General features: G+C 60.1%; 1 protein-coding gene across 2 annotated transcripts in view; it reads right to left on the bottom strand.

Moving 5' to 3' along the window:
- Positions 1-646: 646 nt before the first annotated feature.
- CELSR2 (cadherin EGF LAG seven-pass G-type receptor 2) overlaps positions 647-17,710 on the bottom strand; it is a 30,124-nt gene continuing 13,060 nt past the window's right edge. Inside the window, exons 12-35 of one of the 2 annotated variants that reach the window (XM_058855908.1) lie at positions 16,550-16,724; positions 15,642-15,783; positions 15,137-15,257; positions 14,730-14,913; positions 13,894-13,995; positions 13,065-13,159; positions 12,776-12,985; positions 12,125-12,308; positions 11,062-11,205; positions 10,367-10,595; positions 9,810-9,995; positions 8,688-8,814; positions 7,492-7,692; positions 6,830-7,004; positions 5,738-5,850; positions 5,590-5,666; positions 4,763-4,889; positions 4,151-4,267; positions 3,938-4,068; positions 3,309-3,403; positions 3,075-3,218; positions 2,477-2,683; positions 2,178-2,406; positions 647-785 (exon numbers count right to left, since the gene is read on the bottom strand). In XM_058855908.1, coding sequence (XP_058711891.1) covers positions 764-785; positions 2,178-2,406; positions 2,477-2,683; positions 3,075-3,218; positions 3,309-3,403; positions 3,938-4,068; positions 4,151-4,267; positions 4,763-4,889; positions 5,590-5,666; positions 5,738-5,850; positions 6,830-7,004; positions 7,492-7,692; positions 8,688-8,814; positions 9,810-9,995; positions 10,367-10,595; positions 11,062-11,205; positions 12,125-12,308; positions 12,776-12,985; positions 13,065-13,159; positions 13,894-13,995; positions 14,730-14,913; positions 15,137-15,257; positions 15,642-15,783; positions 16,550-16,724 — 3,537 coding nt within the window. In that variant the 3' untranslated portion in view covers positions 647-763. The remainder of the gene's footprint in view (positions 786-2,177; positions 2,407-2,476; positions 2,684-3,074; positions 3,219-3,308; positions 3,404-3,937; positions 4,069-4,150; positions 4,268-4,762; positions 4,890-5,589; positions 5,667-5,737; positions 5,851-6,829; positions 7,005-7,491; positions 7,693-8,687; positions 8,815-9,809; positions 9,996-10,366; positions 10,596-11,061; positions 11,206-12,124; positions 12,309-12,775; positions 12,986-13,064; positions 13,160-13,893; positions 13,996-14,729; positions 14,914-15,136; positions 15,258-15,641; positions 15,784-16,549; positions 16,725-17,710) is intronic. The other variant, XM_058855909.1, reaches the window with a different exon arrangement.

Below are 17,710 nucleotides of genomic sequence, written 5' to 3'. Positions count from 1 at the left end.
AGAGCCAAGGCAACCCTAGGGATGAAATGAGGTTTTGGAAGGAGGCAGGCAGTGCCAGGGGCCCCCAGGGAGCAGCCAAGGCACCCCTTGGCTGCCAAGGCAGGGCAGAGCTGGAACCGCCAGGGACCAGCTGAGGTTGGGGTGGCAGAGGCACGGGCCTACCCAGGGATGAGCCAAGGCATGCACTGGGTTTTGCTTTAATTACAAAAGGTCCAATCAGCAGTAGGAAACCCCCCACATCCCCCAGTACCCAGAGGTCCCTCACCCCACAACACCCATCCCTCGGTTCCCCCACCTGAGCCTCACCCTTGGGCAGGGGAGGGGGGTTCCCCAGACATCCCTGAACCCCCAACTGGTCGCCCCCTCCACATGCCCCCCACCTGGGGAAGTTCACACCACGGGATGGGTGGCACCTTCAGGGGGGTTGGCACAATAGGGGAAGTTGGTTATAAATTCCCATTTTTGTATTTTCATGTATTTTTAAAATAAAACACTCTGCTGGGCAAAGGGGCTGGGGATGATCATGGGGGGAAAACAGGGGCACCCTGTGCTACACCCCTGCAAGGTGCCAATCCCTGCAAGGATACAAAGTGCACTGGGGGGGGGTGGGGGGGGGGCGGGGAGGGATGTTGCTCCCTGCCCTCTCCTGATGTCCTCCCAGTCCTTGTGCACCCCCAATCCTGGTGTGTCCCCCCCACCATCCTGGTGCCCTCCCTGTCTTGGTGTCCCTGGCACAGTGTGTGGGTTGCCTGCTGGGTCCCCATTAGATTGAGGTCTCGTCGCTCCTGGTGGGGGGCACGGACAGATGGGGGAAGTGGATACAAAGCGGGGGGTGGGGGGTGGATAAAAAACAAGACAGACAGATGCATGATGGGGGAGATGGGTGCCAGGGTGCCCTCTGTGCCCCCCAGCACCCAGCACCCAGCCATGGTGGGAGATGGAGGGGTGAGGGTTGGGGGGGAGCCCCCCTAGCCCCCTTGGGTTAATGGAGAAAATTAAAAAACAGAAATCTGGGGGGTAGAGGGGGAGAGAAGAGTTGGTTAGTGCTGCTGTGCTAGCTCTGCCCTGAGCACTGTGGGTGGTACCCAGTGGGCACCCCACCACCCAGTGGGCACCCAGTGGTCAATAGGCACCTTTGGACAGTCAATGGGCACCCAACATGCACTCCAGCACCCAATGAGCACTGTTAGATCCAAGGGGCACCCGGTGGTCAATGGACACTCATGAACAGTTAACACACACCCAACAAGTGCTGTTAGGCCCAATGGGCCACCAGTGGACACCCCAATACTCAATGGGTGACCCAATGGTCAGTGGGTACGCAACAGGTGCTGTTAGACCTGATGGGCACCTAGTGTGCACCCAGAGGTCATTAAGCACCCAATGGACAGTCAGTGAGCACCAAATGGATATATAATGGTCAATGGATGCACAATGAGCATCCAATGGTTAGTGGGCACTCATGGACAGTCAATTGGCATCCAATGGCTGTGGTTATACCTGATGGACACCCAGTGAGTATTCAGTGGGCATCCAATGGGTACCCCAGTACTCAGTGGGCACCCAGTGGGCATCTAGTGGGCACCCAACAGCCACCCTTGCACCCCATGGGCGCCCAAGAGGAATCCTGGCACCCAGTGGTCACCTGTTGGTTATCCTGGTGCCCTATGGGCACCTGACAAACACCTGTACACCTGGTGGGCAGTCAATGGGCACCCTAGCATCCAATGAGCGCCCAAAAGGACTGCTGGGACCTGGTGAGCACCCAAGAAGGAACCCTGGCACCTGATGGGCATCCAGTGGACACCCAAAGGGAACCATGGAACCCGATGGATACTCAATAAGTAGTATTGCACTCAATGGGAGTCTAGTCAGTACTGTGGCACCTGATGAGCAGTCAACAAGCAGTGTTGGACCCTACGGGTGCCCAACGGGCAGCTGAAAGAAACCCTGGCACTAAATGATGGTGTAATGGGAACCTTGGCACCCTGGTACCCAGCTGTCCTTCCACTTGATAGGCATCCAAAGGATATCTAATAAGCAGTGTTTCACTGCTTGTCCACCCAACAGGAACCCTGGTACCCCAAGGGCACCCTCAAACCCAATGGGTGCCCAGAGGGAACCCTAGCACCCAGAGAACTCCCAGTGAGCACTTCTTGGATATGACAGGCACTCACTCAGAGCCAGAGGAATCCTCGTCAGCGGTGCCTGTGCGGATGCTCATGGCAATGGGGGTGAGGCCGCTGAGCTGCTCCTGGAGGCTCTGCCGAGGCCGGGGGACTGGGGGTGCCCCCCCGTCACTGCCCGAGGAGGCAGCTGTGCAAGCCGGAGGCGGTGGGGGTGGCCCAGGGCGCTGGGCGCTGCCCCGCTCACTGATGGGGGGCAGGCACTTCTTCTTCAGGATCCCTGCAGAGGCATTACCAATGGGTGGGGAGGCCAGATTTGGAGTGCCCAGCCCTGCCATGCCAGCCCATACCTTTGTGGGGGTGGGGCAGGGGCAGCAGCAGGGGGCCCCTGGGAAATGCCTCGCCATTGGGCTGGGGGGGATCACCCCAGGGGTGTCCCTGGCCACCAGTTGATTGCACTTGCAGCCCCTCGCTACCTCCTGGTCCCTCACTCTCACTCGCTGTTGTCACAAACTCCCCTGGCCAGTATGGGCATCCTGGGGGCAGCAGGGGGTCACCTGTGGGGAAAGGAAGGAAGCAGGGACAGGCAGGACCAGGAACCCTGACCCCTATCCTCACTGGGTGCCCCCATCAGCACGTAGTCATTGTGAGGGATGCACCCAAACCCATTGTGTCAGTCCCATCCGTACCCCAGACTGGACAAGGGGCCATCCTTCCCCCCTCAGTGCCCCCATCAGCACCTCTGACTGCATGAGGGACCCCCCAAACCTTTTAGGTGTCCCCCATCACCACCCCAGACTGGACAAGGGACCCTCTACCCCATACCCACTATACATCTCTATCAGAACTCCAGGCTGGACAAGGGATCCCTTGTCCACTCTGTGCCCCCCACATCAGCACCCAGCCAGGTTGAAGGCCTCCCATCTCCACCTCCCCTGAGGATGTTACCAGGGCCAGGGGGACCCAGGGGAGCCCTGGGTAAGGGGTTCCAGCCACAGGGGGCATCATCCTCGCTATCAGAAGAATGTGTGGAGCCATAGGAGCCACTCAGGTCATCCAGGGACACGTCACTGTCCGAGTCCGTGTCATGCTCTGGGGGGTCACAGGTCAGGGGGTGCCCAGAGACACCTCCTGCCCCCTGGGCTGAGGCTGGGCACACTTTTCCTCTGGGTGAGGCCATACCCTCGGGCTGGTCCTGGGAATCAAGGAAGAGCCCCCCAGGCTCAGGCAGCGGCACTGGCCCCAGCCCTGGGCTGCCTGCCAGCCCTGAGTCCTCCCTGTGGGGACACAATACTCATCAGGACCCAACCGTCACTCACGAACACCTACCATCCACTGTCACCCAGTGACTGACACCAACACACTGACACAATGTCCACCCACTGACACCCAACACCCACCGACATGCCAATATCCACTGACACCCTCATATCCATCACCCTGACACCTACCCTTGCCACCCCTTCATCCTGACACCCCCTCAACCCCCCACTCTGCCACCACCCCACTACCCTACCACCTCACCACTCCAAATGCATGCCATCCTGCCACTGTACTGCCATGCAACCATGCCATTGCCCCACCACCCAGCCATCCCAACACCCTCACAACCATGTCACCCCACCATGCACCATCCTGCCATCCCAATACCCCCATGCCATGCCATCCTGCCACCCCACCAACCCACCACTCAACCACCCCAGCACCCTGCTACCCCACCATCCCATAACCATTCCATCTTGTCATCACATTGCCACACCAGCCCAGGACCCCACAAAAACCCACGCCCCAGCTCCTTCTGTGCCCAGTACCGCTGTACGAATGGGATGTAGCTGTGGTGGCTCTTGCCCGAGCGTGCGGTGCTGTGCAGGGACCCCGAGGACCCACCACCTGGGGGGGGGTACAGCTGCCCTGCCACGTATGCGCTGTCCCTGCCATAGGCCTGCCAAGGGCACAGCGATGTCACAGCCATGGCATGGGCTGCCCTTCGCTACCCAGCACCCCCCGTGTCCCCCAGCACTCACAGGGGTCAGGGTGGCCTTGGTGGCCAGTGGTGGGTGGTGGCAGCAGGCACAGCTCAGGCGGAGGCTCCTCCGCACCTCCTTGCTCAGCACCACACAGCACAGGAAGACAAGGGGGCCCTGGGCAGAGAGGAGGCAGGGGGGACAATGAAGGGTGTGAACAGCCTGGGAGGATCCCAGCAGCACCCCAGACAGGTCCCTATCCAGATTGGGTGCATCCCATTGGCACCCCAAAGAGAATGAGGGTCTCCCCACATACCCACTAGGTGCCCCCCACTGATATCACAGACAGGATGACAGACCCCCATATGCACTGGGTGCCCCCCATGGAGTGGTTGAGGTGCCCCCATACACACTGGGTACCTCCCATTAGTGTCCTGCCTATGGCAAAGGACCCCTCTGTGCCCACTGGGTGGGTGCCCCACAAATAGGTGTGGGACTCTGGAGGTCCCAAGGGTGTGAGGTTCAGGGAACTCTGGGGTCTCTGGGGATCCCATGGGGGGAGGCTTTGGAGTTCTGGAGTCTTTGGTAGTCCCAGGGGCAGTGGTTCTGGAGGTCCCCAGGGTGCGTGTTTGGGGGGTCCCAGAGGTGGAGTGTCAGGTGATCCCCACTGACCTGGAGGCAGTTGGAGGCGGCGAACAGGTAGTGACAGAGCAACGTGTCACTGTTGACTGAGAGGAGGGCCAGAAGCCAGGCCAGGCTGGGCATGGCCAGCAGGACTGCAGCTGTGCACACCCCAGACCTGGGCACCCCAACAGCATGCCAGTGTCACCCCAATGACATCTCATGTCACAAGCCCTCTGTACTTCTGTCCCCCGGGGTTGCCCCAGCCCCTCAGCCCCCTCCCTGCCCGGGTGCTCCAGCCCCCTAAGCTCCCCTGTTCCTCGTGGGCCCAGCCTAACCCCAGCATGCTGTGCCCTTGTCCCCAGTGCCCTTCTGCCTCCCCATGGCTGCTCTGTGCCCCCCTGCCCCTCTAGATGCCCCAGTCTCCCCTGACCCCTCAGGCCCCCATAGGTGACCCCCTGATTCCCCCTGCCCTCCACAGGTCCCCCAACCTCCCATGCCCTCCATTGGCTCCAGCCCCCTGTACCCCACTGCTCTCCATACCCCTCTGCCTTCCCATGGCTGCCCTGTGTTCATCTGCTCCTATAGATGCCCCAGCCCCACCATCCCCTCCTACCCCTCATAGGCAGCCCAGTCCCCACTACTCTCCTGCCTCCCATGGATGCTAGTCCACCCTGTGCTTCCTTGCCCTCTGCAGGTTCCCCAAAAGGCCAGTCCCCTATGGGTGCCCCCTAGCTCCCAGTGCCCCCTAGCCTCTATGGGTGCTCCAACCCTCTGTGCTCACAATGGATGCCTCAACCTCCCATGCCCCTCCTTGGGCAACCCCATCCCCACCATGTCCCCTGCCCCCCGTGGGTGACCCCGCCTGGGTGACTCACGCTGAGCCCTTTTTCTGGAAGCCCTGGGGGGTGGCACAGGTGGCCCTGGCCGCCAGCACCAGGAAGAAGATGCCGACCTGGGGGTGCAGGGAGTGAGCAGGGTGATATGGGGTCCCCTGCCCTCCCCAGCCCCCAGCCCTATACACACAGCGAGGGCAGCAGCACAGGGTCCAGCCAGGCTCCACACCAGGCTGTCATGCAGGGCCAGCCAACAGAAGTCGGGGTTCCCATAGCCCTCGGGGTCCAGCCCCACCGCCAACCCTACAAAGGAGAGATCAGGGCGGGGCCACTTCAGTGAGCGGGGCTGTAACAGGAGACAGGGGGCTAAGGTGGGAGGGGTGGGCCTAAACAGAGTGGAGCTACGGCAGGACGGGGAATGGAATGGCTCGTGGATGGCACAGAGCTGACAAGAAGGTGCTGCTCTTGGGGGTGTGGCTACACTGGGTAGAGACAGCGCTATGTAAATGAAGTATGTCTAAGCTCTTGACAGTGTTGATGAGAGCAAGGATATGGCACTGGGGGCTTGCCTAAGAGGTTATTACAGGTCTATTCTCTTAGAGTGAAGTTATGCTGATGAGGGCAGGGCTAAGATCCTGGGAGAGTATGTGACTATGATTGATGGAGAAAGGCTATAGCCCTGGGGGCATATTGAAGAGACTGGGAAAGATGCTCTTGAGGGAGAGATAAGATGGATAAGGGTGGGGCTAAACTCCTGTGGTGGGGATAAAATATTGGGCCGGGGTTATACTCTTTGGAATGGGGCTATGACCCCGGGGGGGGGGTGTGACTGAAAATTTGGGGGCAGAGCTATGATGGATGAGGGTAGGATTGTGGACCCAGGGGCCTGTCTAAAATCTTGGGGACTGGGTCTCATAGATGAGGGCAGAGCTGTGACTCTGGGTGTGTGTCTAAAACCATCTGGGTGGGGCTATGGTGGTTAAGGGTGGAAGTAAACTCGGGGTGGGGCTGTTTTGGATTGGGCGTGACTATCCTATTGGAGGCAGGGTTATATCCAGGGGTGTGGCTATGCTGGCAAAGATACATCTGAGGGTGGGGTTATACATGGAAATAGGATCCCACCATGCATGAAATTGATTAGGGGAAAGATATTCTGGTGGCAGTACCATAGCCTAGAAGGGGGTGTGTAGCCACCAGGAGGTGTTGACCCAGGTGGAGGTAGGCAGCTAGAGGTCCAGGGTGTGGGGTTAGAATGAGAGCAGGGTTTCACAGCAGGGCTCACCAGTAATGAAAGCAGGCAGTCCCCAGCCCAGTATGTGGTAGAAGCGCATGGGACCACGGTCGACGTGACGGGGTTCACTGCGGCGCCGGTACAGGTGCAGCGCCTCCAGCAGTGCCCAGCCTACCGCACTCAGGTACAGGAACTGCAGCAGGATGGCCACCACGGTGCACGCCAGCTGCGCCCACCCTGTCACTGCCAGCCCACAGCCCCACCCATCCAACCACATGCACAACCCCTCAAGCTCCACCCCCTTTGAGGTCATTCCCCTGTTGAGGTCACATTCCTCTAAAAGGTTCCAGTCCTTTTATAGACCTCACTCCTTGAGTGCCCCGCCTCTTTGATGGGCCCCACCCCCTTGAGAGCCAACCCCTTTGATAACATCTACCCCTCAGCCCCACTGCTTTGGAAGCCCCACCCCTTTACACAGACTCCACCCCCTGACACCACCACCCCTTTAACAGATTTAACCCATTATAGTCCTCATGTCTTTTAGATGCCACCCCTTAGGCCCAGCCCACCATGGCGGTGCCCACTGCTTAGCCCCACCCATTTCAGCCCCACCAACTCAAACACTTCAAAGGCATCTGATCCCCCGACCCAACCAGTCCTTCCCAGTGATCCCCACTTCTTCCCTCCTTTCCTAGCCCCCTTTACCCACACACCGGGACATCAGTCTGGTTGATGCCAAGCAGGAAGACAAGCTGTGCAAGGAGCAGTGAAGCTGTGCCATGCCGGCGGATGCTGTGGCGGTTGGAACGCAGCCGACTCAAGGTCCCCAGGGCCAGGACCACCAGCGCCAGCCCCGCCAGCCCCACGCCCAGTGAGCCGTAGGTGAGTCCTGCCAGCGGCAGCACCTCCCCATTCTGCAGCACCAGGATCAGCATACGTCAGGCATGTGCTCAGTGTGCGTGCCCCTCCAGACATCCCCATCAACAGAGACGACGTCCCCCCTTACAAAGCAATCGGTCCTTGGGCCTGGGAAGTCCTGCCCACTATGCATAGCCCAATAGGAAGCCTGCTCACATTATTCAGCCCTGCCCCTGGTAACCCAACCCTTTTTAACCCCCAGTCACAGCACTTCAACCATGGCACTCAAAACTCCACCCACACTGTGTTAGCTCCACCCTTTTAAATCTCTCCCATACCACTAAGACCCAGCCCTCAAAATTCCACTCCCATCCCTCAGCCTTGCCCCTTTCAACCCCACCTGTGGTACTGGACCCTGCCCCCTAAAACCACACCCACAGCAGTGACCACATCTCTTTACAGCCCCTCTTTTCAACCCTGCCCCAGGAAACCCTGCCCACATTATGCCACCACAGGCCCTGAAAACATCACTCAGCCACACCTCTTTTAACCCCACCCACATCAGCTCTACCCCTTGGAGACCGACTGGCCCAGCCTGCTCAGCTGCATCCACTGGAATCTCACTCAGGACAACTGGACCCGCCCCTGAGGGAGCGTGCTATCAGATCTGACACAACCCCGCCCATCCCACTTAGCTCTGCCCCAAGGGAGCTCCACCCACTTGGATTTAGCACCACCCCACTTAAGCCCCACCCACTCTTCTCAGTCCCTCCTCCAAGAGCATGCGAACCTCCACCCCGACCCTGCCCCACCCATTCTGCCATTCATCCCTCCTCTTTTATCAAAAGCCCCGCCCCTGTTCCTAAAGCCTCACCCCTGTGCCTGGCACCACCTGACACCCTATGCCCTATTTCTGTATGTGTCTCCATCCACCTCCATTATCCTACCAGGGTAACTCCATGCCCCAGGGTCACTGTGTCCCTCCATGTCCCCTGTGTCACATCTGCCCCCATGTCCTCATGCACCCCTCCGTGTCCCTCTATGTCCCCACCTCTCGACGGGAGATGTCCATGAGGACGGCAAAGCTGGTCAGATGGTGGCACCGGCAGCTGACGTGGCTCTGGTTGCGGAAGGCGACTTCGCAGCCTCGTGCCGACCAGCCGCCTACACTGCCGGCCCTGCGCAGCACCATAAGGTGACACAAGCTGGGAAACCCCCCAGGACACCCACCAGGGACACACACACACACACACTGAGGACACCCACCAGGGACACCCACTGAGAACATCCACCCCCACCCAGGGACATGCACCCAACCCAGAACACCCACATGCACTGGGGACACCCATTCAGAGGGACACACACCCACCAGACACATTCACAGACAACACCCACCCACCCACTGGAACATCCATCCCATCCACCTAGCAGAGACAACCGCTGCCACTTGGGGACACTCACCCATCAGGGACACTCACCCAGGAACGCACCTCCATTTGGGAACACCCCCCATCCTATCCCTGACACCCACCAGAGTCAGAACTGCCCCTTCATGTCCAGTTCCCATGTTACTCACCCATGACCCACAGGGACACTGAGGCATGCATCCTGCCCTGTCCCCATGTTCCTGTTCCCTCAGGATGTCCTCTGTCCCCTCCATGGTGTCCCTTTTCCCATGTCCCCTGTTGCCTCAAGGTGTCCTTATTCCTGTTACTACATCCCCTGTCTCCACGGGATGTCTCCATCCTCATGCTCCCTGTCCCTTCAGAGTGTCCCAATCTCCTTGGTCCTCATTCCATGTCCTCTCTGAGGTGTCCCCATTTCCCTGGGATGTGCCCATTTCCATGGCCCCTCTCCCCCCAGGGTGTTTCCTGTTCCCCTGGTGTGTGCCATGTCCCCTCTTACCTCAGCATGTCTGTGTCCCTCCATATTGTCCCTGACTTCCCAAGATGTCCCCATCCCCCCAGGGCATTCCCTGGGATATCCCCTGTTCCCCTGGGTGTCCTTATCCCCAGCTCCCCTGTCTCCTTGGGGAGATCCCTTGTCCCTCTGGAGTGTTCCCAACTTCCCCAAGGTGTTCCCATCCCCAATCCCATGTCCCTATCCTCCGGGATGTCCCTGTGCCCCCACGGTGTCCCTGTCACCCCTGGGGTGTCCCCTGCCCCGCCCTCACCGCAGAGAGTGGTTCCAGAAGACACAGATGGGCTTGGAGCGTTCCTGGGTCTCCAACAGCCGGAACTGGAGGGTGACAGGCTTGGCCAGTGCCCGGGGGGTCCCCATACCCCCCACACCATCCGTGTCCCCCGTGTGCACACTGATGCTCACCACTGGTGTGTTGATGACGGGGCGCTTGGGCACCCTGGGAGGCACTGGTGTCAGGGAGCCCATTCAAGGTGCCCCAAAACCCACCTGGGTGCCACAGAGTGCCCTGGCACCACACACACACTGTGAGGGCACCCCTTTCTCACCTGCGCCACCTTTTTTGGGCACCCCATGGGCACCATCCTTGGGCATCCCCTGAGCCACCTCCCCAATGCTCTGCCCCCCATCTTCAGGCACTCTCTGTGCCCCCCAACCTTGGGCACCCCATGTGTCACCTTTCCCATCCCTCCCTTGGCATCCCTCTGGACATCCCTGTCCCCATTTCCCTATACCCCCCAGATGCTTGGCTTTGCCCTGGCACCCCATGTGCCCCCCGCAGCCCCCCCAAGCCCCCATCCCCAGTGGCACCGGAGGCTGCGCTTGTCGGTGTCGAAGTGCTGGGGCAGGAGACCAGCCAGGGTACGGTAGATGATGACGCTGGCGATGGCCTGGCCCTCACCCAGGGATGGGTGGCGCTTGTGCCGGGTCACCACAGTCATCCCTGCCTCCTCCTCCTTCTCCTCTTCGCCTGCTTCATCCTCCTCCTCCTCCTGCCCACCTGTGCCCTGTGGTGCCTGCCCATGCCCGGTTGAGGGGCCTGGGGGCCATAGGCAGGGGGTGGCATGGTGCTCTGAGACTTCATTGGGGTTCCCATGGCCACCCTGGAGTCCCCAACTCTGCCAGTCCAATGACCACAACAAAGTTCCCCCAACACTTCCAGCTCCAGGGGTCCCCAACCCTGCCCACTACCATGGCCGCACCAGGATCTCTGATGCCATCCTGGGATTCCTGGTCCTTGCATCCTTACCAGGGTCCCCAGCCATGCCAGTATCATCCTGGGGTCCCAAACTTGCCAGCCCCATGACCACACTGGGGTCCCCATGGTGGCACCTGTCAGCCCATGGGCATTCTGGGGTTCCCCCATCCCTGCCAGCCCCCAGCCAAGGTGCCCAGCTGTGCCATGTCCCCATGGCCAAATAAGGGGCCCCCCAAGCCCTGCCAGCCCCATGGACGCAAATGGGCCTCCAACCCTGCCCCCTGTCACCCCTACGCCCTGGACTCACGCCTGTCCTCGGGGGGCCGGAAGATGCTGTCAGGCAGGATGACGGTCGTCTCCAGGTCCGGGAGTTTCTCTCCCCGCAGCGCCTCATAGCGTGGCAGGCGGGCACCCACAAAGCTGCTCTTGTCCAGCCGCACCACCGACACCACTGTGACACGACGTCACTCACGGCATGGTTATGGCACCCACCAACCCTGAGGCACACAGACCCCAGCACCTACCGACCCCAGGGCACACCAACCCCAGCATTCACTGATCCAGGGGTGCACCAAGCCTAGGACATACCGACACTAGCACCCATCAATCCTGGCACCCACTGACCCTGGGGAACACAGACCTTGGCACCCACTGACCCCAGGGCACACCAAACCCGGAACAAACCAACCCCTGCACCCATGAATCCCGGAGGCATGGATCCTGGGGCATGCAGACCCTGGGACCATGGATCCTGGCATCCACCAATCCTGTGGCACACAGACTCCACCACCCACTGAGCCCAGCACGCACTGACCCTGACATCGAACAACCCCAGAGCAATGAATCCATACAGCAGCCACCAAACTGCAGGCACATGGACCCCAGCACCCACTAAGCACAGCATCCACTGAGCCCAGGGCCATGGACCGAGCCCACCAACCAACCAACCAACCACCCACCAACGCCGAGACACACAGAACACAACAGCCTGAGTACCCAGCACTCCCTGACCCCAGGGCACACAGACCACAGCCCATATTCCCAGGGACACACACATGCCTCTAGGCACACCCATGTTCCCTGTGACATGTTTCCCAGCTGCACAAATGTCCGTGTCACCAACATGTGTTCCCAGGTACAAGTCACACGCATGCATGCTCCCAGCATGTATCCTTATGCACACATGTCCCCAGGCACACACACGTCCATATCCCCAGCACATACATCCCCCGGGCACATCCATGCCCATGTCCCCAGCACCACACCAAAGGCATATGTGTGTCCCCAGGCACATGCATGTTCCCAGCATGCCTATGTTCCCAGGCAGATACCCCTCTGACAGCCCTCCAGCCACGCATGTCCCCACTGACCGATGTTAGGGGTGACAATGGTGAATGGGCTGAGGTAAGTCTGGGGCATATTCCGTGCCAGGGCTCGTGCGTACTCCTCGAAGTGCTGCAGCAACTGGGCTGTGCCACCCTCCGTCTGCTGGATCAGCTCCCAGTGTCGCTTGTTCCCCATGTCCAGCAGCGCACTGCCTACTCGCAGCAGGTTCTGGGGGCAAGGCAGTGGTAGTGGCACTAGGAGCTGGCACTCTAGGGTCTGGGAAGGAGGCCCCTGACCTCCCCTGCAGGACTCTATGGCTGGGGCACCCTGGCACCGACAGTGGGGAAGAGGGGTGCCGTACCCCCACAAAGTTGAGGGTGCACCCTGAGCCACACCAACACCCGCTGCTCAGGGGTGCTCACCACCCTGGCATCAGACCTCCTACACCACCATTCCTCTCTAGGTGGGTGGTGCATCACCCTGGTGCATAGGCTCCCTCACCAATACCCTTCCCAGCATGGCAGCCAGGTTCCTGCACCACCTCCCCCCTCCCCATGTAGGTGCCCGTCACCCCAGTGTTTGATCTTCTGCCCCAATATGACCCTCCCCACAAGGATCCCCATAACTCCAACCTCTTTTCCGTTTGGCTCGTCCCCCCTTTGGGCATGTCCCCATCCCTGTGACCTCATGCCCACCTCAGTGAAGTGCACATCCTGGGTGGCAGCAAGGTGGAAGCCGCGCTGGTGGCTTTCATGGCGCAGCAGGGCCCCTGCCAGCTGGTATGCCAGGTGCACATCACTCCCAAAGTACCCGTGGGCCTCACGCATTGCTTCACGCAGCGCCAGCGCCACACGCCGGGACTGCCCTGCATCCCACCGTGACTCGTTGCCCACCAGCTGCTCCACCTGGGGGGGACGACACACAGAGTCAAGGGAGCCCCAGTGGCATTGTCACATGGCTGTTGCTGGTGTTCCCCCAGCTCACCCAGGGGCGAAGGGCAGCAAAGGCCAGTGCGCTGCAGTTGAAGAGATTGGGGGGCAGCCAGCCCTTGTGCTCATCACAGTGGCGCAGTGCTGTGCCTGTGGGATGGGGACAGTGAGTGCACCTTGGGACAATGGGGCAGCCTCACCTCACTGCATGCCACCAGTGCCACACTTCTGCTCCACCCTGCAGTGGTGCCCCAGCCTTGTCCCAGCTGTGCCACCACAGTGTCACACTTCTGTGCTACCCCCAGTGCCACCACTGGGACAGCCACCAGTCCTGTCCCAGTGATGCCACCAGTGTCACACTCTCTGCAGTGACAGCACAGTGGCAGCCCCAGCCTCATCTCAACAGGTCCACACTCACATCACCCCCACTCCCATCTTGGCAGTGCCACCAAGGTGTCACTACCCCTAACCCATCCTAGCAGTGCCACCATAGTGTCACCTCCCTGTACCAACCCAATAGTGCCACTACAGCATCATGCCCTTGCCTTGTCCCAGTGATGCCCCATGGTGCTACTCCACCCCACCTCCATCCAACCATGCCACCACCATGACACACCCCAGCTCTGTCTTGCTGGTGTCAACATCCCATTGCAGCAGTGCCACCACCGTATCACCACCCTGAAGTGACACCATGGTGTCCTCTCTCCCCACGGTGTCTCAGCAGTGCAATCACAGTGTCAGCTCCCTGTACCACCCAAGCGATGCCGCCGTGATGACAACCCCTCTCAGCCCCATCCCAGTGATGTCACCACTATGTCACCCCCAGCCCCATTCTGGCAGTGTGCCCAGTGCCACCCCCGCCTGGTCCCCATGTCCTCACGTACCAACAGAGCCCTTGGGGCAGGGGGCTGCAGCTGGCAGCCCAAACCGAGTGCGGGGCCACCAGATGCTGGCCTCAATGGCCCGGGGACAGCTGTCATAGTTCACTGCGGGACACAACAGGGCATCAAAATGGGGGACACAGGGTGGCACAGTGTGACAGTAGGGTGGCAGTGGCACCTGGTTACTGGAACCCAGGGTGACACAGGGTGACACAGGCTAACAGTAGGGTGACAGCAGTGGTGGAGCAGAGTGACAAAAGGATAACAGAGGGTGAAAGTAGGCTGACATAGTGGCACAGGGTGACAGCAGTGTGATAGGAGTGTGACACAAGGTGTCAGTGGGATTACACCAACAACCAAGGTGCTGGCAGAATTCTGTTTCCAGCAGCCAGGGTGACAGCAAGGTGACACCAGTTGACAGAAAATGACAATGCAGTGATGCAGAGTAGCACAGGGTGACAGCAGGGTAACAGTACCACCCAGTCACTGTCACTCATAATGACACAGGGTTGCAACAGGGCAAAGCAGTGTGACACAGGGTGATACAGGGTGACAGTGGCATTCCCTGGCAGCCAGGGTGACAACTGTGGCAGAACAGGGGGTATCAGGATGGCACAGGGTAGTGTAGGGTGACACAGGATGACAGTAGGATTACACCAGTGGGACATAATGTGACAATGGGGTCAGCAGGGTGACAGCTGAGTGACAGTAGTAGCTGGTCACTGGCACTCAGGGTGACACAGGATGACACAAGGTGACAGGGAGTAATGGAGGGTGACAGGAGGGTGACAGTAGGCACTCAGGGTGGCACAAGGTGACACAAGTTGACAGTCCCCCACCTTCGCAGCCACTGGCTGTCACCTCAGCAAAGGGGTTGTCACAGCGGTCACAGTGGCGGCCAATGACACCAGCTTTGCAGGGACACTGTCCAGTGTTGGCATCGCAGCGGCGCGACAGTGACCCAGTGGGGTAACACTCACAGGGGTGGCATGTGTCCTCTCCTGGCGGGCGGTAGTGGTTGTCCTGGGGGGACACAGGGTCACTGCAGGCACGGGGATGGGGTGACATGGGGCTGACATGGGGTTACTGGGAGGTGGCAGGGAGGTGACTCGGGGGTTGACTGGGGGCATGATCGAGGGGGACAGGGAGGTGACAGGATGACAACAGGGTGGCAGGAGGCAACAGAGAGGTGACAGGAGGATGGCAGGGGTTGGCAGGGGAGGTGACAAAGGCTGGCAGGTCCCACCTTGCAGCGACACTCGCCCGTGGTTTTGTTACAGTCTGGGTTGAAGCCGTGGGTGACATCGCAGCTGCAGGGGCCGCACGTGGGGTGCCCCCACCACCCCCGCGGACATGGCTGTGCCTCCCTGGGGACACTGGAGCTGGCACTCGGGCACCATGCCAGAATACCCCCACAATGATGCTCATACACTCACATGGTCCCTTGTACATCCACACTGTCCTTTGCATACCCACATGGCCGCTTGTTACCCTCACAGTGCCACCTGTATCCCCAGTGCCCCTTGCACCCCCGCTGTACCACTTCTACACCCACAGTACCACTTTTCATCCCTCGCATACTCACCACAGCTCTTGCATGTGCACTATGACCCTTACACACCCACCCTGCCCCACATGCCCACCCTCCTCTCACCCCAGCCCCTGCCCCCAGTGTCCCTCACGGTGTCCCCCCTCCCCCTGGGTGCTCTGTGTCCCCCTGGCACATGCATGTGCCCCCCAGTGTGACAAACCGGTGCTGGCAGAGGGTCCCGAAGGTGCCCGGGGGACAGTGACAGGCATAGCCAGGGCCCGTGCCTGGGCGGCGGGTACAGGTGGCCGGAGGCTCACAGGGATCCAGGGCACAGGCACTGACACAGCTGTCACCGAAGTACCCTGGGCACAGGAAAGGGTTGGGGACAACAAGAGGGTAGAGTGATGTGGGACAGGGATGGGGGTGAGGGGTAGTCCCCAGGGGTGACAGTGATAAGGAGTGGCAGTGCCCAGGGAGGGTGGCAGTGCCTTAAGGACACTGACAGGGGTGGCAGTGTCCAGGTGACAGTGACAGGGGAGTGGCACTGCCCTGGTGACAGGGATGGATTGGTGGTACCCAGAAAAGGTAGTGTTGTTGGGGCAATGTGTCACAGGTGGCAGTGCTGGGGATGGCAGTATCTCAGGGTTGTCAGGAGGTGCCAGGGGGTCTCCACTCATGGGGGTGACACTGCCATGGGATGGCAGTGTCACCCCTGTGACAACAGGAATGGCAGTGTCTCAGGGAGTGTTGGGACTTGTCAGGAGTTCCAGGGGGGTCTCTGCTTACCAGGGTAGCAGTAGGGGGTGTCACAGGGGTGTCTCAGTGGTGTCAGTGTCCCACAGAGTGTCAGGGGATGTCAGGGGTTGTCAGGGGGTCTCCACTCAAAGGCACAGAAATGAGGGGTGTCACAGGTGTGTCACAGGGGTGCCAGCATCCTGGGGGTGTTGGGCAGTGTCGGGAAGGTGTCAGGGAGTGTTGGGGAGCTATTGGGGGATATCAGGGGTCTCACAGTGTCCCCATTCAGTGGAGTGGCAGAGGGGCATGTTACAGGCGTTTTCAGTGCCCAGTGTTGGGGGATGTCTGGGGTGTGTTGTGTGGGTGTCAGGGGTCTGGGGGGTCTGTGCTCACCAGGGTGGCAGCGACATGAGAAACTGTCCCAATCATCACTGCAGTAGCTGTTGGGGGGGCAGGGCCCTGAGTCACAGGGATCAGGCAGGGCACAGCCCCCCTCCACGTTCACCAGCACTGCCTGTGCCAGGCTCAAGGTGCCCGCAGTCACCACATGGTCCCCAACACGCAGGCCCTGCAGGGTCACCCATCAATGCCCTCATTAAATTCCCTCCCAAGCCACCTTGGACCCCCCGACACACTCCACTCCATGCCTCAGCTTCCCTCATCATTCCCTGAAGACTCCATGAGAACTCCCTGCATGGTGTCACCATCAGTGTGACCTCACCTCCACACCTGTCACCATGCCACCCTAAAACCCCCTGCCCAACTGTCATCCCTACTTCAGTGTCCCTGCCACAACACAGGACACCCCAGGACAACCTGGACCACCCTACAGTGTCACCCCCTCCTCAGTTTCCCCCTGTCACCTGTCATCATAGCTCAGCACCAAACTCAGCACCACTTGGTGACACTCTGAGGCAGTGATCCCTCATTAACCTGGCACACCCTCCCACCCCACCCCAACTTCCCTGCGCAGGGTCACCTGTCAGTGACCTCAGTGATGCCCCAGCCACCATGACCCCTCCTTCCCCAGTGCCATGCCCAGCCTCAATGCCCCTCACTACCACCCAGGACCTTTTGTGTCATCCTGTTCAATCTGTCCCCACAACAAGTGACTCCTCGAACCCCACACTAGGACCCGCTATGTCACGTCAGCCCCCATCCCCAGTCGCATCACCTTATTGTGCTTCAGCACTCTTTGTACTGCCCATGACCTCCTCAGTCACACCCATATCCCTATGGCTATGTCCCCATCCTGCCCAGGCCCTAGGGTCATGTCCCTGTGCCCCATGTCATTATGCCCATGAGTACCCAGTGCATCCTCATTGTCCCCCTGCCCACACAGCCCATGTCTCCTTGTCCTGTGCCAACTCCCTGTAACCACATCCCTGTGCCCTTCTCCATCCTGCCCGTGTTCCCAATTCTCTGCGTCACATTCCCAAACCCCATGCCCCCATCCCTGTGCCCATGTCCCAATGTCCTTGTGCTGCCCTTCATCATGCCCAAATCTCCACTCCCTATGCCACGTCCCCAAGCACTGTGCCTGTGTGCCTGTGC

This window comes from Poecile atricapillus, chromosome 23, assembly GCF_030490865.1.
Source record: "Poecile atricapillus isolate bPoeAtr1 chromosome 23, bPoeAtr1.hap1, whole genome shotgun sequence".
NCBI classification, from domain to species: domain Eukaryota; kingdom Metazoa; phylum Chordata; class Aves; order Passeriformes; family Paridae; genus Poecile; species Poecile atricapillus.
The sequence above is the reverse complement of the archived record's forward strand: the minus strand, read 5'-3'. Positions and strand labels throughout refer to the sequence as shown.